This window comes from Leucopleurus acutus (assembly GCF_964270905.1).
Source record: "Leucopleurus acutus genome assembly, chromosome: 15".
Taxonomy (NCBI): domain Eukaryota; kingdom Metazoa; phylum Chordata; class Mammalia; order Artiodactyla; family Delphinidae; genus Leucopleurus; species Leucopleurus acutus.
This window is the reverse complement of record NC_139157.1, coordinates 66706631-66733795: the sequence shown is the minus strand read 5'-3', so window position 1 is coordinate 66733795 and position 27165 is coordinate 66706631. Positions and strand designations below refer to the sequence as shown.

The 27165-nt window shown below is 41.0% G+C and overlaps 1 protein-coding gene across 1 annotated transcript in view; it reads right to left on the bottom strand.

The window, feature by feature from the left end:
* Window positions 1-27165, bottom strand: part of MDN1 (midasin AAA ATPase 1) — a 155148-nt gene that overhangs the window by 73996 nt on the left and 53987 nt on the right. The window contains exons 22-40 of the mRNA XM_082855910.1: window positions 26586-26696; window positions 24512-24663; window positions 23573-23751; window positions 22253-22461; window positions 21921-22067; window positions 20489-20630; window positions 19014-19148; window positions 18793-18931; window positions 18380-18518; window positions 17952-18082; window positions 15317-15461; window positions 13397-13526; window positions 9243-9461; window positions 8387-8584; window positions 6674-6882; window positions 5775-5897; window positions 3696-3893; window positions 2543-2650; window positions 1994-2182 (exon numbers count right to left, since the gene is read on the bottom strand). Of these exons, the coding sequence (XP_082712036.1) occupies window positions 1994-2182; window positions 2543-2650; window positions 3696-3893; window positions 5775-5897; window positions 6674-6882; window positions 8387-8584; window positions 9243-9461; window positions 13397-13526; window positions 15317-15461; window positions 17952-18082; window positions 18380-18518; window positions 18793-18931; window positions 19014-19148; window positions 20489-20630; window positions 21921-22067; window positions 22253-22461; window positions 23573-23751; window positions 24512-24663; window positions 26586-26696 (3003 nt within the window). The remainder of the gene's footprint in view (window positions 1-1993; window positions 2183-2542; window positions 2651-3695; window positions 3894-5774; window positions 5898-6673; window positions 6883-8386; window positions 8585-9242; window positions 9462-13396; window positions 13527-15316; window positions 15462-17951; window positions 18083-18379; window positions 18519-18792; window positions 18932-19013; window positions 19149-20488; window positions 20631-21920; window positions 22068-22252; window positions 22462-23572; window positions 23752-24511; window positions 24664-26585; window positions 26697-27165) is intronic.

Sequence of the window (27165 nt, the reverse complement as noted above, 5' to 3'; positions counted from 1 at the left end):
ATTAAAGCCATAGAAACTATGGTAAATCTTAAGATGAAAAATGAATTTGCTTTCGTCATTCAAGATACCACCTAGAGGTAGAAGAGAAGAGAAACATGAAGTTTATGAAGAACAATGACTGTTTCCTGAGTACCTACCATGTGCCAAACATTATATTGGGTGCTTTAACAGATTATTTCTGATCCTAATACCCATGCAAAATAGGTATTTCCATTTCCATTTTATAGATATGGATTAGGGGATTCATGAGAGTTACATGATTGCCCACGGTTGGTAACTGATTTCAAATCTAAGCCTGTCTGACTCCAAAATCACTGTTACCCTTCTAAATATTTATGTAGAGAGGACAAGCAAAGTAATTTCTCTGACTGATTATTTAGTCACTTATCCCTTCCTTAGCAGCAATACTGTTAAAAACTTCCTGTTAACTGTACTTCATTTTTGCACTTCTTTTTTTTTTTTAATCTAAGAGGAGCTGGGGAGGGGAAAAGATAAGGGTGTGTAAAAAACACTAATTTAGCCCATAGCAGCCACAAAGATTCCAGCCACCCAAAATATTTACAACAAGTTGTGCGTTTCTAACAAAGCAGCAATATTCATCCTCATCAATGTATACTGGACTGAAGTCAGAAAATAAAAACAACGAAGATAAAATCATAATGAGTATCAAACACTGAGTAAAAGCCTAAAAGCAGCACAGAAGAAAATGCTCCCACCACCTACTCCTTGGTCCAGGCGATTTCTGACCTTAGATCCCACTCTACAGCAGATCATCTCCTCTCCCTGATATTATACCAGAGTTAAAATTACAAATACTTTTATAGCCTCTCTTCTTCTATTATTATTTTACTTAGCTTTCCCCCCCCCCTCAGAAAACATTTGGTCAACTACAGCAAATGAATTCGAGGAGTGATGGAAACCTTCCACACCCTACAGTGACTCATCATCTGACCAACATCAATTACCCAACACTGGCCAGTCCTGCCACAGTTAATATACTGTAACCAGTAAGTGGATGAAGAAATTAAAATACTAGCTGATATGTGAATTAAAATTTGTGAAGAAAAAAAACCTAACTGAACATCTTGTCCTAATATACTGAAAGCCATGTTGCATGTAGTAAATGAGTTGTTAACACTGGGCTAGACTCTGGATGCCACATAAAAGGGGATCTGTGCTCTTAGTAGCAGAATCAAAGTGTGTGAAAGTCACTTGTGCCATGGGCAGCCACATCTTCAGGTCAGTAAGGAGGTTACTGTTTCTAACTCACATGAATCTGTAAGTTACTTTGTTTGTAAACAACTGTGATACAGTAGAAGGAATAGCAGGCAAAGTGGAAAGGTCTGTGCTAGAGAGCTGACTCTGCCACTTGCTGCACTGAGATTCCATGACTGAGCCTTGGATCTTCATCTGTAAGAGGTCATGACAGCACCTCCCACCTGCAACTGTTGTGAATTTTCCATGAACTGGACTTGAAATACCACAAAGCAACGCACACATTATTGGTTTACTAAGTTGGAAATTCTGGTGTTGTTTTCTACTTACAAAGGGATATTTTTACTTCCATTTAGATACAGAATTTCCTCTCTCTTTTCATCTATTTATCTTTTCTAGATAAAATACTTTGCAATTTGACATTTATTTAAAAGTAGAAAGCCCTCCTCTTCTACTGGTTATCACCTGTCTCCTCCTGCTTCTCACTTTTGTGCCTGGAAAGGTGATAAAGACCAAGCCTTTATTAATGGAGGGCAATACTGTTAAAGTAGGTCTGTAATCATGGGGCTTTAGATGGATAAGCAAACTGTGTCCTCCAAAGCAAACTACACTATGAGACTCTGAGAGAGGTGAATGCTTAGTTTCTTCTCGTAACTTCTAAATTTCCAAGCAGCTTTAATGGGTTTGGTATTGTTAATGAGTACACCCCCCTTCTGTCCCTCAGGAAGAAATCAACTTACAGATGGAAAGAAATGCAAAGAGCAAGTATGAAACTCACCTTTTCTTTATCTTCCTTGGTTCTCATTCTTTCACCATAGACCAAAAACACATGCTGACCAGGATCGTAACACCCAGGGGACTGGTCAACTAGCATCAACTGACACCAGCGGAAAAGGTCCCGGAGGTTGAATTCCCAGGGTCCTCCTATTTGTCCCCATTTCTTCTCGACAGTCACTTCGTGATCAATCTAAAAAGAAAATACCCTTACTGGGAAAGCATGTACCACTGCTACGCACTGCATTAAGTACTATCAGTGTACCGTGAATGCATACATAATCCAAAACAGAGACTAAGAGGCTTGATTCAGATGTCTCCTTCTCCCAATCCAGACTTCTCAATGCCAGGAATACCCTGTAAGCATTGACAATGATACATGCAACAGAACTGAATTACTGTAACCCTCAAATGAGTAGCTTGCCTTCCACTAGAAACTTTTAGAAGTCTATGTGATTTATCTTAGTTACGGAGACTGGTAATTTAGTGTTCCATGTTGAGAAAGTGAGAAAATCAGAAAAACAAAGAACAAATAATACACGTAGGTACTTACTTGGTTGTTGAAAGCAACCATTTTTTTAACAATACTTTTGTCAATGGCTGGAAACAGAGTACTGGCAATGAACTCCATGTCTATTACTGTAAGGGGATCCACAAAGACCTAGAAAATCCAAAAATAACATGAAAAAATGACATCGTTTCTCTTTACCAAACACCAGAAATGACTACTGTGACTTACGTAAAATTTTTATTTAACACCAAAGTAGTAATACCTCAGTAATATATATATTTCAGTTATAGAAATTTCTTTTCTTGCATTTTTAGGATACGGAATTATATAAAATCTTTGAAATATAGAGCAAAAGAGGGTTTTCTTGTTAGCTTCATTCTAGTGAATTAGAGAAAGACATGCAAGTAATTTTTTTAAGTATATTTGTAATTTTAACTTCCTATATATTATGTAAAATGCTCTAAAAAATCCAGATGGTAGGTATATGAGCATTCATTTTAAAATTTGATCAACTTTTCAATATGTTTGAAATTCTTCATAATAAATTTCTTAAAAGATACTCAGTAAATTCTGAATTATCAAGGGATGGGGCATAAAAGAAAGCTAACATCTAGAAGCATTTCCAAGCCACTACATTAGCCAAACTTTGAAAAAAGATGTTAAAACATGTAACCCTATGTGTACATACACACACACCTTCTGCTGCTAATGAGAATAAAGGTGATAAGAAAAGATACCAACTATTAATAGTGGTTGACTTTGGTATGGAGAATACTGGATTTTTTCTTCTTCATGGTAGTTTTTTATACTTTATTTTACTTAGATTTAAATGCATTTTCATTATAAAATAATCTTTTAATGTTCTAACAGATCACAAATACACTTGAAAAGGTCAAAGATTGGCCTTAATCTCTGAGCACAGTAATAGAATCCTCAAGACGGTGGTCATCTTACTTTCCTCCAACTGATAACATACCAGGTCCTCTGAGACCTAAGACAAAGGATTCGCAGCAGGAGAGAAGTGATTATGGGAATCAGTCACATTGATATCCAACATATAAAGATATGAAATCGAGAAGCAGATCATTACACTGAGCCTGTCTCATTCTCATAGTGGGCACCCTCATTGCTATGTGTCAGCAGTATTATTGCCCCTGACACCACCTTTGGTTTCTGGGGCAACAGCAAATCTTACCTGAGTAAACCTATTTAGGAAAGACCTGGGCAAGCCCTTCCTTCCGCCTCCTTGTCTAAAAGGATTTTGACAACCAAAAATCTTCGTCTTCTCATGCAGCACTTGAAAGCTCATTCCTAACTCAGGAATATAGATTTCTCCTCGGTGGTCAAAACAAGCATTGAGTCCTTCCAAGACTGACTGCGAAGCCAGGTTAAGCTATTTGGAGAAGAAAGAGCATGTACTTATTTTATATGCTGTATAGCTGCTACAAAAAGCAAAAGAATAATATGCACAAAAAGTAGTCTTATCCTCAAGGGGGAAGGAGTTCAAACAACATTGGTAACACTCTGCTTCTCAAGCTGAACTGATGTGTACTCATCCTATTATTTCATATATATGTTAGAGAAATTTGGGGTGTATAAAATAGCAATAATAAGTAAATAATAATAAATAATAATTTTAAGTAAACTGAGTATGTGGGTTAAAATTTTTTAAAGCAGTTAAATTAGTCTCAAAAATAAAACTGTATCCATTATCTGCTCCTATATTGACCTACTTTATAAATCATAGCTTACAAAAGAAACTTTCCAATACAGATATCTCACTTTCGCTCTGGGATTTTTTTAAGGTGAAGTAACATAGCTCTTTACATACTTAAATAAACATCCTTCCCAGCTCAAATACTGAATAAACTCTCCAAATGGGCTTCAAAGTCATGATATAAACTACATAAAGTAGATCTAACTATGCCAACAGTTTTGTGAACAACAAGAACAAACACGAGGATTTGTGCGAGCGACAGAAATGAAAAGAGCTGAATGGAGGTCCTCAGATGCTAAGTTCAGAGCTCAGGGATGTGAAGCATGGGTGGTTTTTAGGTAACATGGAAAAATTCAACTGTGAAATGTGAATCAGTAAAATGCAAATGGGCCAAAAATCAGACTATATTAGAATTTCAAGTGTCATGCTTACATAAGCACTCAAAACACAAACTCTCCTATATACCCACATACGGGTCAAGTTCTAAAAGCTGCTCTTATGTGTGACTGCAAGGCCAGAATGCCTTGCAGTCCCTATGTGCATTTCCACAAAATATGACTATGGTCAGTAGTCTTCTAGCTTTGAAACAAGGCACTCTTTTTTTCCTGGCTGATGATTATTCTATCACATATCTTTTTCAAAAAAATCTGGGGGGAATAAAACAAAAACCAAAACCCTCCTTCTCTTTAATATCTGGTAATTAGGAAGCAGCTCAGCAGAAAAGGAATCCATCCCCCTTACTGCAGACGCAAGGGGGGTCTGAATCTAGGGAACCTGCCGGGGTCTGTGTCAAAAGTCATCTGTGGCACTTTCATCACTCAAATCATTTAAGCTACACAACTACTTGCTCACCTTTTCCGGAACTGATATTGCACATCCCGAACTAACTCAAACCCTTTGGCCACAACCTTTAATTTTTTTATTTTGTGCCTCACTTCTCCATATCTCTCTAGCTACCTGTCAGTCACAGAGATTCAACACTTATCACATATCACATGATGTGCTCTGTTTTTCTGGTCATTAATTTATCCCATGTGCACATATAACATTGACCATTTTCTCACCATTTTTCTATGTCTCTTCCTACTATAACTTTCCCCAGCCTCTCTGCTGAAATGAGGTGGTTGGCACTATTTGTAAACTATGTTTATCTCTGAAAATAAATACAAATACAGCAAGCCTGCCAGCGACTAGAGCATAAAACTAGTGAAGAGGCACTTTTTCTGGAGGATAGCTCACGAAAGTAGGAGAGTTTGTAGGTTATATTGGGTTGGCCAAAAAGTTCATTTGGTTTTCCGTAAGATGCTACGGGAAAACCCAAACGAACTTTCTGGCCAACCCTATACATGGGGGGAGTTCTGTATATGCTTTCTGACAAGTGACTTTTCTTATTCATAAAGGAGACCACGGAGGATTCTTTTCATCAGAGAATTTGCCTTTACTAGCCAAGAGCATGATCATCCATTGCGAAATGCCCTCAAGCCTCGAAAAGTTCTGCCCCCACCCCCATTTCTCACACTTGTAGTCCCATGTTGGCACAATGGGCCGTCCTCTCACCTCATCCAACACAATCCAATGGCCTGCCTTCAAGGCTGCCAGCAAGGGGCCATCGCGCCAGGCAAACTCTCCTCCCTTGCCACCTTCAACAGGTAGATCTGCTCCAAACAGGTCTGTGATGTCCTTTGAGAGGAGGAAGAAATGGAGAAAAGCCAACATTACACAGAAAATGAACTAGATCCCAAGACCCCAAACGTAAAATGGTAAATACTTAGGCCTTGTACCACTTTTTAGTCTTACCCCCAAGAGAGAACTAATCAATCCCAGAACTCTTTACCAGGAGCCCAGATATGCCCCAAGCATCTTATCATCACAATAGTCTAAGCATCTATCAACTGGAGCTCTAGATCAATAGTTCTCAACATTGGATGTACTTGGAAATAAATTGGTGACCTTAAAAAACAAAAACCACACACACCAAAAACAATGCCCAGGCCCTCCTCCCAGACCCCATCCCAGGAGATTATTTTATTTGTCATCCCTGTCCCATATTTTCATAAGATTGTTTAAAGGGTCATTTTATCTGTAATTAATATTTTTAGAAAGGACAAAAATAGAGAGGCTGTATTACAATAAAAACTGAAATGAGTGATTCCCTCTCAAAAGAGAATTACAGGGTTTCCCTGGTGGCGCAGTGGTTGAGAGTCCGCCTGCCGATGCAGGGGACACGGGTTCGTGCCCCGGTCCGGGAAGATCCCACATGCCGCGGAGTGGCTGGGCTCGTGAGCCATGGCCGCTGAGCCTGCGCATCCGGAGCCTGTGCTCCGCAACGGGAGAGGCCACAACAGTGAGGGGCCTGCATACCACAAAGAAAACCAAAAACCAAAACAAACAAAAAATAGATAAAAACATTACTCCCTACACCTACCCCCATCAGCTGTAGCATGACTTAAGCTTACCGTCTGCTCTGACAAGTTGATTCGGACAAGTGTGTTGCCTGAAGCCTTGGCTAAGGCTCCCACCAAGCTCGTCTTGCCCACACCAGGGGAGCCCTCCAAGAGGATAGGTTTGTTCAGTTTTGTAGCTCTTAAGAGCCTCTGGGCATTCACAGCTGTGGTGCCCGCACTGAGTGCATAGTCGGCGATATTATTCCTGTTCAAGACAGGTCCTGAAGTGGAGAAAAGAAAAGCCACATATAAGCTGGACATCACCAAATCATACATATATATCAACTGGAGATTAAAAGAATCCACCAAGTAGACTGTCAGTCAGTAAAGTACCATCTGTGGTGAAAACGCTTAGCCCTATTTTGATATTTCCTCACTTTTGGGTCCATGAAATGCTTTCCAGGAAGAGCCAGCAGCATACTTTCTTCAACTGTGCCTACTACACAGATCTCGGCACTTCCTACACCTACATCTATACATACTCATATAGGTCGAAACTGCAAGCATACTTCTTTCCTTTCACAACCTACACCTGGAATTACTACTACATGTACTTGTACAATTTACCTTATACTTGTATTTTCCTAAAAGTCAAGTGGAAGCTTGGTATATAAGCCCATATAAACAATTTCATCCAAGGTTTTTAGGCCACCAAGACAATTCAGGATGCATCCTTAACCCATAGTACAGCTGAAGTGCAGGACTAATAACAGTCTTAGAGGGCTTAATATTTATGCCACTATGTCTCCTGGCAGAAGCTGTTGGTACATCAGTTTGGAGGCAGTGGGGCTAGGAAAACATTTATTACCTCAGCTACGGAAGCAGAAGCAAGGACCACCCCAGTCCCAGGCCACGAGCACACAGCTCCTACACGAGAGAACTGAATACTACCATGATGGCTTGGGGAAGGGACCTAATGGTTAGATCACGGGGGAACCCCATCAGGGATGAAGACAGTACTGTTGAAGAGGGAGAGGGAAAGGGGCAATGTTCCATTCAGCCCGGAAGTTGGGCTGGTTTAGTTCACCACTGAACCCCCGCTAACTGCCACTGCACCTCTACACATTCCAAGCACTCAACAATTCTTGACACAGAGAGGAAAGAAGGGACAAGAAATAGATGACTCTGCTAGAGAAGCAACGATCCGAAAAGTCCAGAGTGCCCTGGAAAGATATCTAATATAACTGCCTCATTTAAATATTTGACAAAGGCAACCTAATAAGAGCAAGGATTAGAACTGAAATCCACCTGCATTTCCTATTTAATCACTCATTTATTCATCCATTCACTCACTCAGCAGACATTCTCTGAATGCCTATGACTGCTAGGCTATGTGGCAGATGCCAGGGACAGGAAGATGAGTGACACCTGCCCTCAAGGGTTCACAAAACTGTTTTTGTAAAAGGTGATAAAGTTCTATAGTTGAAACATTATGGGCTGAATTACCACTATAGGAAAGGTCTTGTTTTGAGCACCAAATAATAAACATATAAATGCATTTTTATGGGACAATTTACTCATGTATTAAAGACTGTATTTTCTATTTTTATATGCCTGTTATGTATTTTTTAACCACTCATACAATTACGATTACGCCAAGTCAGATTCTAACTCAGATACCTAGTTCAAAAGTAATCATGATATAGTAAAGTTAAAAGTCACAATAAAGGTCAAGTATTTGTAAACCACAAGAAGAGAATCTTATTTATTTAAAATCATTCTTACCCCTTGGTATAAAAAATGGATGAATTCCCCAAAGGTTATCTATCGCAGTGAATTCTTTGGCTTTGAGTCTGTCATAAATCTTCAATTCGTTTTTCTGACTTTCTGTAAGTCGGACGACCTTAGAAAGTTTCTTGATTAGGAATTTCAGACATTCTTTGCGAGCCAAGAGAGCCGTACCAAACCCAGATGAAGTTACCCCTAAAGGAAGAGGATCGGTCCATCAAACAACAGCAGGGCACCCAGCTTCACAACCACTCAGCAGGAACTCTAGGATGGGCTCCTGAATCACAGCCAAAATACGATTGCTAGTATAAGCAGCCCTAAGAAGGAGTGTGACTCCCCTCTCCCCACAACTGTCACGTCATCAATTCAGCAGCAGCTTATTCAGTAAAGCACTCCAGTCACTCTGTGAGAAATCAGTCTGGAGAAAAGAGTAACTAATATGGTACTTTTAGTCATGTGGGCTGTATTTCTAATTTTCATGGCTGAAAAAACTTAAACATTAAATTTAATAAAATTGTAGTAAGCTTAAAACCAACCACAGGATTCAGGCCCGTGAACTGAACGACCGCATTCAGAGGTGCCATGTGACGCTCTTCAGGAGCACAAGTGTTCCCAGCAGCCTTCTTTCTATCATAAGCGCTGCTTCACATTTACTAAATCCCTGGTCTATAAGCAATGAAAAGTTTTCGCGTATCTTTTACACCAATCGCCTCTCAAAAAGAGTAACAGAACAAGAGAGCCACTGTGAGTCTTGGAAATGTTAAAGGCATCTGGCTCAGAGGCCTGGGCTCGCTCCACCTCACAGTCCCCTCTATCCTCACCCCTTGTTCTCACCAGCTAACAGACAACATACCTGAACCTATTCCATCTATGTACACCAGGCAGGCGGCGTGGACAAAAGACGTCACTGTGGAGATGGTCTCCGGCCTTTTCAAAGCAGCTTCCTCCCCCATTGTGTTCATGAAGTTAACCCAGGACAGGATATCTCTGATACTGACCACACACCTTCGGCCAAACTCCTGGTGGGTCAGCCAGTCAGTGAAATCCAGCATCACCTCAGCTATGTCAGCCCCTAAGACACAAGAAAACAAAGGTATTTGCTGTTTGGGAAGACGCCGGACAGGGATTTGCAACCTGGGGCCCACTGATGGTTTAAAAGGGATCTATGTTTCATGAGATTATATGCAAATTTTTGTGAATGTACATTAATACTTTTTCTAAGCAAATGGGGTCCACAGCTTTAATCACATTCCCATAGGGTTCAAGAACACATTCTACCCCTACCAAAACAAACAAACAAAAAAACACCAGAAAGAAAACTTTGAGAATTAAAGTCTAAGAAAGCACCCTGAAAACAGCTCAAAGAAATAAAGTATTCATTTGGTTCATGTTCAGATATAATTTTGAAGACAAGACACAATGATTTTAGAAAACATACAGATTTATTTATATTTTTAACTGATTCAGTGGAATGGGGATTATCATGATTCCAGTGGCATTTAGTCTAGGTTTTTTGTTTGTTTGGTCCATCTGTTCATCAATCACAATTTAGCAAATCAGAGGATTCACAAATTATGTTTCGTGGTTCAAGTTAATGACTATTCTAATTTTCACAATTTCATATTGTAAAATATTTGTCTGGAAACAAAATACTTAAGTCATACACACACATTCAAAGCAATGACAATCAAATTTAGTAGAGTACTTCATATAACTTCTGAAGTCAATAGTAAACATTTATCTAAAAAGTATGAATACCAAGGAATGCTTTTTAAAAAGAAAATATGATGAGGAATCAGCACTGCTGTAATAAAAAGTAGACTATACAGTAACAGCTTTCAAGCTACACTGCAAACTGGTTAGAAGAAAAATACTAATTACAGAAAAAAACACAAATCTTAAAGACAGAACATAAAATGACAACTCATGGGGGAAAGTCTAGTTAACAAGAGGAAAGAAATTAAATACTGTTTCAAAAGCTAGATGTTAAACATGAGTACCTGGATCCACATTTCAGAGTGAAAAAAATCTGAAGTAAATCAAGGACTTAAGGAAAATGAAATAATTTATCCATTAATAAAGAGAAATTAAATCATGACTATTAAAGAAACAGAAGATCATCAGAGATAAAGTGGATGGGATGGGTTCATATATGTATTTTTGTTTGTTTGTTTTGTTTTTTGCAGTACGCGGGCCTCTCACTGTTGTGGCCTCTCCCGTTGCGGAGCACAGGCTCCAGACGCGCAGGCTCAGCAGCCACGGCTCACGGGCCCAGCCACTCCGCGGCACGTGGGATCTTCCCGGACCGGGGCACGAACCCGCGTCCCCTGCATCGGCAGGCGGACTCCCAACCACTGCGCCACCAGGGAAGCCCCATATATGTATTTTTTAACAACAAATATTGAAGATAACAGAAGAGAGAAACCTACATGATAAATATATTAAGGAATATTATGCAAAAATATACAAATAGCAATGTGTAAAATAATAGTTATTTTTAAATAAACTACAGAGAATGCTCCATTCACTAGTAATAAAAGAAAATGAAAATTTAGAATATCCATTAAATTAATAAGGATAAAATAATAGATTTCATTGTAATTAAAAAGAAAAAAAATGACGGGAATTCCCTGGCAGTCCAGTGGTTGGGACTCGATGCTCTCAGTATTGGGGCCTGGGTTCAATCCCTGGTTGGGGAACTAATTAAGCTGCTGGCAGCACTGTGAATGGGGCCAACTTTCTGGAGAGCAATCTGGCCACAACTAATGGGAGCTCGGAAGTTCCTAATTTCTACTTCTAGAAATACAACTCAAAGAAAAGCTCTGAACAATATGTCATTTTAATGAAAAGAGAATGCTTTGAGAAATACTGGTCAATGAGAGTTTGAGAGTGGAAAAAGCAGCCCACATGCCCTTCAGAGATCCATTTTTTTTAAATACATCAATTTCATCAATATGTCAAATATAGAAAAGGTTTCATTACAGAATCTTTTTTTGTTAAATTATCTATGTATGCATAATACTACTATAGAGATTTGTGAACCAAAAATAATAGAGAAAGTAAGTGGTACCCACAGTGGTATTTATATTTTCATTAAGACGATGCAGTAAATATATCTTAAATACCCTAAATCAATTTAGAATCCATTAATAGTTGAAATATTAAATTCAGTGAATCATATATATCCTTAAAGAAAATCTGGGGAAAAGCTATGTCTAGTTTCCTTTTTTTTTTTTTGGGGCGGTGTGCGGCTCGTGGGATCTTTGTTCCCTAACCAGGGATTGAACCTGTGCCCCTCTACAGTGGTAGCATGGAGTCCTAACCACTGGACTGCAAGGGAATTCCCTAATTTCCTGTTTTATATTACACAATTTAAAAAATGTTTTTATGCTGTGCCACCCTGATCCATTTCCAAATGAAAAGACTGATATAAATTATTAAGCCACTTCTCCCTCATGCTCCATGTTCCCTCAGGGTCTCTAATGCCTCCCCAGGGATGTCTGCTGCCATGCAGCCTGGAAAGCATGGAGTAAACAAGCTCCTTAAGGACAAGCCATAAGGCTCAGAGTAAGTCCTAGGGGTCCCAGTGCTTATGCCCTGTGGAGGAACAGTTTGCTCAGTTAAACATGAAAAGCACTGATGATGCAGCAAACGTGGCAGCTTAACAGCAGTTGTATCCTCCGCCATTCTTACCACAATCCAAGTAGCTCAGAAGAGTAAGCAGCCCATATGCGATTCAGAGGTTACTTCCTTGGGCGACCCAGTCCCAACCCAGAGCCGAAAGACAAACCATGCCAGCTTAACAATTTCTGTCTTCTCCTCCTCTTTTTACTTGAATTTTCACCATAAATGCACCAATGCACACAACCAAGGTAACACACAAGTTCTGATTGTGGGCTATAGACCAATATTATTGGACCACCTGGGAACTTGTTAGGAAGGCAAATTCTCATGCCCTACACCAGACCGACTGAATCAGAAGCCCTGGGTGCAGGGCCCTGCAAGCTGTATTTAATTAAACAAGTTGTCCAGGTGAGTTTGGGAGTCGCAGGCTTAGTCAATTCTGCACCACTGAGTAGCTGTGATATTGGTGGAGCCAGGGGAACTCCAGCTATTCAGACAGCACTGTGTACACCCGTGAATACTGAGGTTCAGTAAAGGCCCTTCTTAAAAGGAAGTCTGTGCTCAGGTGACTAAAGAGCCGATCTTTCCTAATATACCACAGATGAGGCTGGGACCCATGCACCTACTCTCCACAGCCATCCTACCTATTTTTGAAGCTGTGCTTTAGCATGCCTTTAAAAAGCTGAACATATCCATGAACCTCAATCTCAAAGAAGCAGACATCCTTTTATATTCTTTAAGACAGAGAGGCAAAATGATCCAAAAAACTACTTGTATTAGGGTTTGTATTAAGGCTTAGAACCAGATCTAGGTCCTAAATTTAGCCCATTCAATGCCGAGAATATGGGATTAATCAGGGCAATCTAGGTTCAATTTGAAAAAAAAAAAGTATAATAAATGTTTTGGCTCTTACTGGATATTTTAAGAATTATTAAATTTAGGTTACAAGTCTATGCGAATTTTTAAAATACTACTCTATTTTCCTTGTGTTTGAAATTTTCATAATAAAAGGAAAATTTAAAATAAAATAAAGTGACAACTACTAAGGAAATGCAGTTTAAAATTCTATGAACATTTTCTAACGGTGGTAATGATTAAAATTTAAACCACATTTCCTTATCTTTAGCCAACAAATATGCCTTATATATAAAGATGGCCGACAGGTGAAACAATCAGAAAGCTAAAACGTAGTAACCCGGTGATGGAAGCAAGGTGAAGAAGGGATACTTCGGTAGAGGGCAACAGGCTAGTATCACGTCTTCTTTAGATCTATTTGTTATCACTTCTCCATAGAACAGGCCATACACACCTACTGCTAAACATGCTATTCCCCTCCCTCCAACACACACACACACCCCACCGGCACCACCCGAACACTCTCACCTTTATGATCTGTTCTGCCCAGAGACAATCCTGGGCGAAGATTATGGCTGATAATCTGAGTTAAGTCTTCACGGCTTGTGCTTTGAGGGCACCATATTTCTGTAAAACGGTTTCTTAAGGCAGGAGACAGCTACAAAGAACACAAATTCTAATGTGAATTTAATACCTATGAGGAAAGCTAGAAAACAAATCCTTTGAATGAATGCTGGCTGTGAATGTGGCAGGTACCCAATGCTTCTTTTATCACCTCTACTACTGTCTATAATTCACTGAACACCTATTTGTCCAGCTCCTTCCACATGTCATCTCATTATCTCCACCACACTCCCCGAGCTCGTACTACCACCCCTTTCTTTATAATCATGGTAGAGAACTTCAAGGTCTTATAGAGTCTGTGGTGCAAGAAGGATTCAGCCCCCGTAGATGACTTCCAAACCCCAACACTTTCCCCTAAGCAAAGGCCCTTCCCTTTACTTTCCCTTCAGCTACTTGACTGGTGGTTTGGAGAAAATAAACGCTATCTTCCCATGGGGGAGAGCTGTCTGAAGTAGAAGGAGAAAACTTTGATGCGGCTCAAAGGGAGTGAAATTGCAAACAGGTATATATTTACCTCTTGTATGACAAAGAACTGTTTAGTCCTCCAGTCTCAGGGCCTTTGCCCTCAGTCTGGATTCATCCTACCCTCCCCCTAGGTCAGATGACACCCGCTCACAAAAGTTCACCAATGATTTTCCTCTACTGGACAGATCAACTCCATCCTCCGCCTACCTGGCCTAGCACAGCAGGACCAGGAGCAACGCCTGGACCCAGGAGCAGCTCAGCAAAGGCACCAGGGGTTGCATGTGCTGCTCAGCACCATCCCGGCTGAGCAGGATCATGGTTCCAGGATCCCACCTCCCTCTGCAGCAAGGCAGGCAGAAGCAAAAGCTATCTTTCCCTTCGGTAAAAGCCGGCAATCTCTGTCTAAAAAAAACTTAAGCTAACCTGACAGGCAAGTTAACACATACAACCTTGAAATCAGATCTTTCTGTGCTATTTCCATGTGCCGCAGCGCCTGTTTTCATACTTTGAAACTGTGCTGTATGTTATTTCTTCCCTCCAGTACATTTCCCAAAGCACAGTGATCATCTTTCTTCTTATGCTACTGAAGAAAATCAGCCCCTAAATATCATTTTCACGTTTCAGGCAGCCACCAAGTTACCAAGAATCTTAACTACTTTCACTCCCGATCAACCCATTTCTGCTCATCATCCTGACCTACTACCACACTACCCTTTCCCTAACTTGAACACACCAGGGTCCCACACACAACGCAGACTTCTCCACTGAGAGGCTTCATGAGCCTGGAAGCCGTGGGGCTTGGGGGACCCTCATACCACCTTCTGAACAGAAGAAATCACCCTCACCCTTTCCTTTACCAACAGCCTGAGGGGGACCCACACGAGCCCTGAGGGAACAGATACTCTCCACCTGCAAAACCAGGACAGGATCCTGGCTGTGACTGCTTTTTTGTCACTTTAAGTCATTCATATCACCACTCTCGTGTTTAACAGAGTAGACTCTAGAAGCAGAACGGGAGAATAAACTTCAGTTTCAACTTTTCTCATCCATAAAACTAGCGTAATAACTTCCACACAGAGCTCTCATGAGACTTTGTTACCTTAAAGTATGTAAAAAGCCAGGCAAAGTGATTGAAATAATGAAATTTCAGGCACATACAAAAGTGAGACATCAAATAAGGAAATGTTTTATCTGTCAGAATTATTTTTCAACCTTATAATGGCTCTCTCTGGATTTTTATCTTTTACTCAGTTTTTACCACATAAAATTCCAGACCCATTTTTACATACTGTATTTATGGGTACAGTGAGCTGAGGTCAAAAGGCAGAAAAAAATTATGCTTCAAGAACACAGTTTTACCTCTTTTTTCCCAAAGTCACCCCCGGGGTTCATGGTTGCCAAGATACGGAATTTCTTCCCAGCAGTCAACAGCTCTACCTCATTATCCTTGTCCTCTAGGTTGCCTTTCTCAGCTAATAACAGAGACTTTTCCACTTCGAGGACACTAGAAGAAAAATTGGAGAATGTCAGATTAGAAAAGCCTTCTGTATTCTATTTTGTGGTCTTCAGTGTTCTCAAAAAGGAAAAAAAAAGTCATCTCCTTTGCTGAGCTTTCACTTTAGTTAATGGTTTCCTGCCACAAACTTCAAAGTGAATAGTTATCCCTATTCCTATGTAGTGGAAGAACAGTTCTGATCAAAAGAAAAAGAATTCCTTTTCCCACTTACGTCAAGACACTTGTTTTAAAAAATGGGAGCATAACTTCCCTGGCAGCACGGTGGATAAGACTCCACACTCCCAATGCAGGGGGCCTGGTTTTGATCCCTGGTCAGGGAACTAGATCCCACACGCATGCCGCAGCTAAGAGTTCGCATGCTACAACTAAGACCACGTGCTGCAACTAAGGAGCCGGTGAGCCACAACTAAGACCTGGCACCACCAAATAAATAAATATTTTAAAATAAATTAAATAAAAAATGGGAGCCTAGCATGCAAATGTTCATGGCAGCATTATTCACAGATATAGAAACAACCCAAGTACCAAGAAGAGGTGAATAGATAAAAAAATATGGTATTATCTACACAATGAAATACTATGAGGAACAAAAAGGAACACACTAATGATATAGGCTATACCATGGAGGGACCTCAAAACATTGACGCAAAGTTAAAGAAGAGACCACTTATATGAAATCTCCTGAAAAGACAAATCTATACAGACATGAAGTGGATGAGGAGTTGCCTGGAGCAGGAGGTGGCATCAAAGATAAACTGTAAATGCACAGGAGGGATGCTACTGGGATGATAAAAATGTAAGCTGAATTGTGGTGGCTGCAAAACTCAGTAAATTTACTAAAACTCGAATTAGGGGACGTCCTGGCGGTCCAGTGGTTAGGACTCTTGGCAATCGCACTGCTGGGGCCCGGGGTTCGATCCCTGGTCGGGGAACTAAGATCCCACAAGCCGCTTGGCGTGGTCACCGCCCAACTCCCCAGCCCCCCCCACACAAAGAAACAACCCCCCCCCCAAAAAGAAAGAAAGAAAGAAAAAAAATAACTTATTGAATTACACATTTAAAACAGGTACACTTCATGATATGTAAATTATACCTCGATAAAGAGAGAAACACAGGTATTCATCAAGATTCACACTGATCTGAGGTTTTCTGTTTTGGGTTTTTTTTTTTTTTTTTCTTTTTCTTTTTGACCGGGCAGCTTGTGGGATCTTAGTTCCCCGACCACGAAATGAACCAGGGCCCTTGGCAGTGAAAGCGTGGAGTCCTAACCACTGGACTGCCAAGGAAGTCCCTGTTTCATTTTTTTCCCCCCAGGTTATTTCCATTTATTTTACTTTTAGTAATATAATTTTTTTCCTATCTCATGACTAAACACCTATTTTGAAGAAACAATGGTTTATTTTTCTAATCAAGTGACCAAGCTGCTGAGTCTTAAGGTCTCAACAAATGCTGCATCTTACTATTTTCATTGCACAACAAGACTTATTTTGATTACTCTGGTAAACAGCAATTTTGCTTCTCCAGTGGTTCTTATTTGCCAGTCAGGACAGATGGCTGGTTCACACGGTGGCTACTGCTTTGGGGCGGTTTCTGTTAGGTGAGCCCTCATTTCCGGTATGTCATCAGGGATCCGTCCATCAGGACTTATCTACGTGGCTGGCCAAGGCATCCTGCACTGGCTATGAGGGCTTCATTCTGTTGAACAGGATATTCCTGAAATCTCATTGATATCCTTCATGTCATTTTTAAACATTTCTGGAAGAAATGTTCTGAGCAGGTGAGGTCACTTCAGGCTTTACTTCTCTTGTCCTGAAGTCTTTCACACTGCAAAAAGCAGGTTTACTGTAGGCTTACTGTGTAGGTTTTGAGAAACTTCTTAAACTGTTTTTTCTGATCAGATTTCAGTATTTGTGCAGCCATATTCTTTCAGTACGTTCACTAGTCACCTTTTCTGATGCATGAGTTTCCTTTCTGTTCTGGAAAGGCATCTTTGCTTGAATGTCTCCAGCAAAGCCTGATTTCTTACTCAAGCACATGCTCTCACATCCGACACCAGTATGCGGCTAGGGGGCTATGAGGCCAGCCAAGTCTGGTGTGGAGGGTCAGCGTCCTGGTCTGGGGTTTTGAGAGGCCTTACAGCTGTAACATCCAGGATTTTGATTCTAGTTCTTTGAAAAAAATATTAAGATAATGGCCACATAATTTGCCTTAAAAAAGAATTTTAACTTGGGCTTCTTTGTTTTAGCCCTATCCTCCCATAGTCCCATCTTTCTGATTATTGATAGCTAAACAGAAAACTAGGTCTCTTAAAGACACTGAGTGCTAAAGCCAAAAAAAGCAATAGCTCATCATCATTTTCAAACATTTACTGAATACAGTGTACCTATGAAGAACATTACTGTGCACAAGAATTAATATCTATAAAATCCAGACCAGCAAAAGCATCAAACACAGGGTAAACCTCTTACGCTCGTGTACCTGTTGAGTCTTTCCAGGACAGAGTCATCGGCTAGGGAGATCTCATCCAAGAGGAAAAAGCCGTCCTCCTTCATGGCCAGAACCAGAGGCCCATCATGCCACTCAAAGAGTCTTGATGTGTCAATTTCTTCCTACAATTTGGAAAAGAAGAGGGTGAAATTAAAGGGCAGGTGGCTCCACAAGACAATACACACGTAGCTAGTGGGCGTCTGCTGGAGTTGCTCTGCAGAAAACAAAGACTGGAGAACAGGAATAGATCTCGCATAACAGGATGCTTGTGGAGGTCCCTTGTAGACCAGTGAAAATCTGAAGATAAGGTATGTATCAAACCTGTACGCCCCACCAGGAATAAAATCCCACAGTTGACTCTCGCACAGAGCTGACTGCAATTCTTTAAATGAACATGTTATCATTTGCTCAGGACAAACCTTGTCATTTGGCTTCTGTCTCACGGGTCGCAACCCCCCCAAGAAGTCCGACGTCTCCATGTGTAAGTGGCAGTTGACTGAGTATAATTTCTGCTTTGCCAAGGCCGCAAACACTTGACAGATAGTAGTTTTCCCACACCTGTTAAGAGATACACACCAGATTAACAAGGAGCATGAATTCCAAATACACACCCACGAACACCCCAGTCAACAAGAGAGGGGAGCTCTGGCCACAGACACTGCTGGCCAACACAGGGCATCTAGCCAACACAGGGCGCCTGCCCCTTGGCTCAGTGGGCCCTTCCCCAAAACACAGCGCCCTACCATGTCTCTTATCCAGAAGGGCACACACTACATGAACTCTACTGAATTGAACTGAACCCTCAAAACGAGTTACTGTCTCCCCACTTTACCCAGTGTCTCCAACCAGCAGCACTGGTTCACCAAATTCCAGCGCCCTTCCCACCAGCATCGCCAGTCTCCGCATGCCCTTGGTCCACACGACGTGGCTGAATTTAGACTCCAATGTGGGTATCTGAGTAGACAATTTACCTATCAAAGGCAGAGTACATATTTAGGTTCTAATATGAACACAACTCAATTTATTCTCCTCTGGATGTGATGGCCTACTCACTCAGCAATTTTAGGAGATTTTCTTTGGAGAAGAGGGATTGAGGACACAATTTTTTCTTGAAATGTTTTTCAAGGACTTCTTGAATCACATCAACCTCCTCCTGCTTCCTGACCCGGCCTGCCAGAAGCATAAAACCTTGAAAGAAAAAAAAAAAGGAACCGTCAAGTGTCAATACCAAGGGACACTGATACTATGGAGCATTAGCTGCTGGGAAGAGGAAACCTGAAGAACTACTTTGGAAAACCAGGAGAACTTACTACAACTAACGATATGCCTGCCCTCTGCCTTGGCAACACCACCTCTAGGTAATCCAACACAAATGAACTCACGTGCACCAAATGACACTCAGGAATGTTCAGAGCAGCTTTTCTTTCTAATAGCTAAAAAGCAGAAATGACCCAAATGTCCATCAACAAGAGAACAGACAAACATATCACGGTATCTCCCATACAATGGATTACAACACAGTAATAATTTAAAAGGAATGAAGTCCTGATGTACAAAACAGCATGGCTGAATCTCACATTAGATTGAGTGAAAAGAAGCCAGACACAAGAGTACATACTGCATGATACTATTTAGATAAAGCACAAGCTCAGGCAGAATCCATCACTGGTGACAGATGTCAGAGCAGCGATTATCTATCTCTAGGAGTTAAGGCTGGCAAGAGCCATGAAGGAATCTTCTGAGGTACTGGAAATATCCTAAATCTTTCCCGAGGTGGTGATTTACCTGGGTACCCACATATGTAAAAATACATTAAGCTGCACATGAAATAACAGAGCACTTTACCCCCTTTACTGTTACATTTTATGTTATACCTCGATAAAGAAAGTTTAAAAAAGGGGCTCCTCCCTGTACTCTTTCCCAGCGAAGAGAAAATGTAACTCTCATGGGTTAGTTTTATTTCCTCCCCACCCTTAGTAACCACCCTGTTAAGGACTCATCAAGACTTTTCAATTCAGAAGGTTCAGAAAGGCTTTCTATGCTAGCACAGAGAGGAACATACAAATTCTTCCCATTGATTAAACCAAAGTAAACAAACCTGAGTCTCAGATGACGTAACTACCTTGGCTCAGAACTCTGGTATTATCCAACCCGTCAGTTTTCTGTACGTCTCTAAGGCGCAAACACAACTCTCCATGGTCACCACAATGCAGATAAAAGGTGCTCAAAGACCCCCACCAACCACCTGCCTAAACTCCTAAAGGCGTTATGTCCATACCCTGACTCCCACAGGGAGCCACCTGAAGCTAAGAGTGAGAAAACCTTAGCAACCAAAACATAACAGCACAGAGGCCTGCAGAAATAGGACCACTTACAACATCAGTCAGGACTTGAGGGAGAACGGCTCTGTTCCTGCAGTGCCTAGTAAAATATATATACTGACGACAATTTGGGCAAGATTTGTTGTAATAACACAGCATGCAATCTGCCCTACGGCCACAGTTAGAGAGCATGTGCTGAGAGCATACCATCGTTCGCTAAGTGCTGCAACCAGTCATACTCTTTGTCCGTCTGCTCAGCCAATCTGTATCGCTCAGCCCATCGGAACAGATCACGGAGGGTGATGAAGCCTTGCTTTCCAGCAAACACTGAAGAACCTCTGCGATAGGACTATTAAAGGACCAAAACAAATGAAAAAGGGCAATGGCAAGCGTACAGTACAACTTATACAAAATTCCTGACAAATTTAAGCTCCCATAAAAATGATTCATTCCACTAAGATTAATTTTTCTTAAATGTAAAGGGACTGCAGGGCTTTCCTGGTGGCGCAGTGGTTGAGAGTCCACCTGCCGATGCAGGGGACGTGGGTTCGTGCCCCGGTCCGGGAGGATCCCGCGTGCCGCGGAGCGGCTGGGCCCGTGAGCCATGGCCGCTGGGCCTGAGCGTCCGGAGCCTGTGCTCCACAGCGGGAGAGGCCACAGTAGTGAGAGGCCCGGGTACCACAAAAAAAAAAAAAGTAAAGGGACTGCAATCGTTTGAAGATAAATGTTCAAACCCATGTGTAAGTAAAGAACATAACAAATAATGGAATTCCATCTCATATAACACATAGAAAACAATTACGAATAATAATACAAATAGTGGCAAACACGCAGGAAAATTAATCCCACAGTGTGGGACCACAGTAGTAAGAGTGGCAGTTATTAGCTTTCTAGGAAGTAATTTAACAGTGTATAATTCTGATAAAAACCACTTTTAACCCCATAAAATAACTGGGATATTCTTGGGACTTCCCTGATGGTGCAGTGGTTAAGACTCCACGCTCCCAATGCAGGGGGTCCGGGTTCAATCCCTGGTCAGGGAACTAGATCCCAGATGCATGCCGCAACTAAGAGTTTTTGCATGCCACAACTAAGGAGTCCACAAGCCGCAACTAAGGAGCCCACGACTGCAACTGAGGAGCCCATCTGCCGCAACAAATAAATAAATAAATAAATGATGAGTAAGTTCTGGGAAATCTTTAGGAAAAAAGGGGGGGGGGAATATTGTTAAAAAAAAAAAAAACACAACTGTAGCTTTGTAGAACTGAAAAGGGAGAGCCACACATAAAGGATCTCTTTAGTTATGTCCATTCAAGGATCACCCATTTAAAAAACAAAAACTGCAGTTTGTTGATGCCAAGTTCCAACCTAAGTAAAATGTTCCATATTATCCACAAGTAGGGAACTGTCATCACATATAATTATCAGAAAAATTTTAACATGGTATTAAATTGCCAATTTACAACACAAAACCAAAAACTGGATATTAATGGAATGAGTTTTAAAGACAAGATCCTTACTCTGAAAAAAATAATAAATGGGTTGATGGGCTGTTTCTACCCCAGGGAGCCTCAGATTCTGACCACCAAATCTAATCAACACAGTCCATTTGAAGCTAAGTGATGGAGAGGTGGAATACCTGAAGCTCCAGCATGACTTTAACCAACTTGCTGCAGTAGGAGGGTGGCAAGCTACACCGCTTGTGCAAGATTGTTTCCAACTCAGAACTAGGCAGTTCATCAAAGTGCAATTCCACAAATCGATTCCTGAAGGCTCTAGAAAGCATCTGGGAAACGCACAGAAACAACATGATACAAAGGACCTTTTCATTTAATTTCCAAAATGTATGCTCTGCTATTCACCACAAAAAGAAAAATCCTTCAACAGAGGTAAAAACATCTCAGTCTTACCAAGACGGCTTTTCTACTCGATTCGGTAACAAACAGGAGTAAGGGGGCAAATGCTACACACCTTTCTGCCTCCGTAAAGTCCTGGGGGATTCTGGGTAGCAAAAAGCATGAAGCGAGGATGTGCTTTAACAACTTCTTGTGTTTCTGTTATGAGCAATTCACGGTTATCATCCAACAGTCTGTTCAGTGCCTCCAGCACATCGGTAGGGGCCAAATTTAACTCATCTAAAATAATCCAATAGCCCTTTCTCATAGCATCAATAAGAACACCTTAGAGGAAATACATACTGAAAATTAGTGCATAAATTAGTCCAAAGTTTTTTTTTAAATGTTATATACAAATCAACAAATCCTAGATTATCATTAAATTTCAAAGCAAATTATTCTCTGCAGCTAGTCATGTCCCCAAATAATTTGTGGTTGTGAGTATCAAGGAAGCATAATTTTCAATTAAACATACTCCGTTTTATTTTTTATTATTATTATTATTTTTTTTGCGGTACGCGGGCCTCTCACTGTTGTGGCCTCTCCCATTGCGGAGCACAGGCTCCGGACACACAGGCTCAGTGGCCATGGCTCACAGGCCCAGCCACTCCACAGCATGTGGGATCTTCCCAGACCGGGGCATGAACCCATGTTCCCTGCATCGGCAGGCAGACTCTCAACCACTGCGCCACCAGGGGAGGCCACTCCTTTTTATTTTGCACAAAGGAGGAGCCAAAGTTGATGAATATTACATTTACAACTTACTTTTTCCCCTGAAGTCTACTTTCATTTAAGTCACCACATTCTCATCTATTCTCAGCTTCCCTCTGTTCAATGCTTACCCCTCTTCTGATTCTCTAGGAAATGACGTAGTTCAACTGCACTCTTCAAAACTAGGCCCCAGGACTTCCCTGGTGGCGCAGAGGCTAAGAATCCACCTGCCAAGGCAGGGGACACAGGTTCCATCCCTGGTCTGGGAAGATCCCACATGCCACGGAGCAACTAAGCCCACGTGCCACAACTACTGAAGCCCATGCACCTAGAGCCCGTGCTCCACAACGAGAAGCCACCGCAAAATGAGAAGCCCGCACACCACAATGAAGAGTAGCCTCCGCAACTAGAGAAAGCCCACGTGCAGCAACGAAGACCCAACACAGCCAAAAATTAATTAATTAATTAATTTTTTAAAAAGCAAAAAAAACCTAGGCCCCAGTCCTGTGTACAGCCAACAAGATTAGTCTGGCTCAAAGAAAGCTGGGGCCCTAACCATCACCCTTTAACCATCACATAGCTCAGGGAGAAAGAAAAAACAGCTATTATGGCGTCCATCCTGTGCCTCAACTGGAAAGGATGAAGACTGCTTGAGGAGACCCAAGGAATAGAATTACAACCTTACCTTCTTTAAACATGAGCTTCCCTGAGGAGTCGGATGTGTAACAACCAATGTACTCCTGAATATCTGTGTGCTCGTGGTTGTTAATACGCACACAGTGGTTACCAGTAGCTGCGGCCAGCCACCGTATCAGGCTTGTTTTACCCACTGATGTCTCTCCCTGAATCAGCACTGGATATGTTCTTTAAAGGATCAGCCAATAAAGCAATTAAAAAGAGAAAAAAAAAGACAGAAACCAGAATTAAATCATGTAGTATTTAAAAAAGAACAACTATAACATTTAACATCTTCATAAGAGAACATTTTTATATACCTATGCACTACTAATGGAACATTTTTTAAGCCCTGAGAAGTTTCTATGTAAAAATGGTTCCTCAGGGGCTTCCCTGGTGGCGCAGTGGTTGAGAGTCCGCCTGCCGATGCAGGGGACACGGGTTCATGCCCCGGTCCGGGAGGATCCCACATGCCGTGGAGCGGCTGGGCCCGTGAGCCATGGCCGCTGAGCCTGTGCGTCCGGAGCCTGTGCTCCGCAACGGGAGGGGCCACAACAGTGAGAGGCCCGCGTACCGCAAAAAAAAAGGTTCCTCAGAAACTACCGAGGAAAGTAATTCCAGCCTCTCTTGCACTAGTGAGAAACAGTAAGCGGGAGTAACTGTTACTCACTGAACAAGTAATGGGTAATGAGTATCCATCAGCAAAATACTAAAAACCAACCTTAATGATGGCCAAAATAATCTGTGTCCATATTGCTCCCACCAAAGGTACAACTAGAAACGATGTTTTGTGTCTGGAGAAAAGTGACAGGATTGACTTAGAAAATAATTATTCACTCAGCCAATGAATAACAACAGAGCCCTTTGAAAGTTCAGCAAGTAGGACTAGACTTTCAGCAATGCCTATGCTGGTAAGACAACAGAGCAGTGTTAGAAAAGGTCCACACACCCTGCAGAGACCACTCGGACTATGTCTCTCAGGTTCAGCTTGACGGAAGACGTGAGGATGTATGTCTCATCTATTGTAGGTTCCTTGTCTCCCACCGAAATCCAGTAGCCTTCCACCTGGATAAGCCGACCTCCTTTTGGTTCTGGAATAGGCTGAAAGACACAAGAGTTAGAGAAATAACCCACAGACCCACGACAACTATGGCTTTCAGAGAGGGGTGTAAAGTGGGAAAAAAAACTGTCACCAAGAATGCTGCTTGTTCTGGATGCTTTCAACATTAAAACCCACAAATGAACATAAAAAAAAAATTACTTTGAGGAAGGAGAACAAAATGGCGACATGTACTGGTTTTAAAATTCAGGTGGGGTTAGGTAGATATGGGGGAAAACTTGAATGAAAATAATTTCTCAGATAGTTTATGACTCAGTTCTCTTCTCTCATCTACCAAACATCCCACTCTAAGTATTTTGGTCAAAAACATGTATTTCATATAAACCACATTCCCAAAACATAGCCAGTGTTGTATTGGGGCGGAGAGAGGGGGGCGCTATGCACTACTATGTTCTGGATCCCCTAGAAGACATTAAAAATAAAAGCAACCCTCCAGAGAAACTAATTTGTTAAGGATAATACTGTAGATGATGGCATAACCTTTTGAAGGTATGGTGGAAGTTAAGTTGATTTACACAAAACTGCCATTTTTATAGATCAAAAATGGTCAAATGGTGGTCAGATATATAGCTATAGAAAAGTGCTCTTCTAGAACATTTAGCCCCCTGACTTGAAGCCACAGTTGTAGGCACTGCTTTTAAGGACTTCTCAGTTGGGCAGAAGAGCAGTGAGAAAAAAGAACTGTTAAGCCACCATCATATATAAGCATGAGGAAAGCATACAAAAAAATAAGTGGAGGGGAATGGTAATGCGATAATAATCGAAGCAAGCTTGAGTCTTTTCTCAGCATTGTCACAGTTTACCAGAAGTATATATTCATGTGTTACTTGTATAATTTTTTAAAAGGAAAAAACATTGAACCCAAAGTACCCACAATCCCAATGGCTTTCTTCCTAAAGAGCAAGCAATAGACAAACAAGTCAGTTTGTGAGCCAGTTTCTCTCAGCCTCTTTCAATCCCATGTTATTCTGTGATTTCCTCTGTCAAACTGAAACGGTTACTGTGTACAATAGAAACAAGAAAAGGAAAGGGGGAAAAAAGCCCAACCATCAATCAGAAGAGGGGTGTGCAGATAAACTGTGGCACAAGCTTCCAATGAAATGCTATGTGACAATTAGAAAGCACGTCACTCACAGTGATCTGTGGTATAGACATAAAAATATATCCAGGATATAGTTAGGTTAAGAAAGGAAACTACAGAACATTCTTATGAGACGGTTTCATTTATATTACTTATATTACATATATACAGGCAGACCTTGGAGATTTTCCAGATTTGATTCCAGACTACGGCAATGAAGCAAATATCACAATAAAGCCAATACGGCAATAAAGCCAGTCACACAAATTTTTTGGTTTCTCAATGCATATGAAAGTTATGTTTACACTGTACTACAATCTATTAGGTGTGCAATAACATGTCTAACAAAGATGTACGTATCTTCATTTTAAAATGCTTTATTGCTAAAAATGCTAACCATCACTGACAACATAGGGTTGCCACAGACCTTCAATTTGTAAAAAACTGCAGTATCTACTAAGTGCAATAAAGCAAACTGCAATAAAGTGAGGTATGCCTGTATTAGAATTTACCTTGATAAATCTACACACACACATATATTAGAATTTGAATATATAAAAAAGATTTTTTAACTTTTAAATATATATATATATGTACACACACACACACGATTTAGATGGAAAGGACTAACTATAGGGTTTAAATCTCCAAAGATCACGATTATCAGGAATTTTCACCACCTATGTTAAAATTTTGTGGAACAAACTGACAACTTTTATAATTAGAAACAAGTTTTGCAAAAAAACCAAAACCAAAATCAAAACAGCTAACAATTTGATATTTCAGCCTTTCATTTAAGTCAAAAATCAAAAAAGAACCTACCTGCTTCAGCAGACTTTTAACATTGCCAGAAACAATGTGCTGACAGATGAGCTTCTGAACTATTGGGTGCGATGCCCTGTCAAGCTGTGTTAAGAAACCCAAACAAAAGCCCTAGAGAAAACACAAATACGTGTAACACTATTTATCCTTCTGCAATAACAGGCCAACTTGTTTCAGAAACAAAATTCAACCTCTCGGGTGGTGCTGGTGCCCAGAACAACTTTTTTTTTTTAAAGAATATATTTTTTATTATTTATTTTACTTTATTTTAATTAATTAATTAATTAATTAATTTATTGGCTGCGTTGGGTCTTTGTTGCTGTGTGCAGGCTTTCTCTAGTTGCGGCGAGCGGGGCCTATTCTTCGTTGCAATGCGTGGGCTTCTCATTGTGGGGGCTTCTCTTGTTGCAGAGCACGGGCTTTAGATGCGCGGGTTTCAATAGTTGTGGCTCGCAGGCTCTAGAGCCCAGGCTCAGTAGCTGTGGTGCACGGGCTTAGATGCTCCGCAGCATGTGGGGTCTTCCCGGACCAGGGCTTGAACCTGTGTCCCCTGCATTGGCAGGTGGATTATTAACCACTG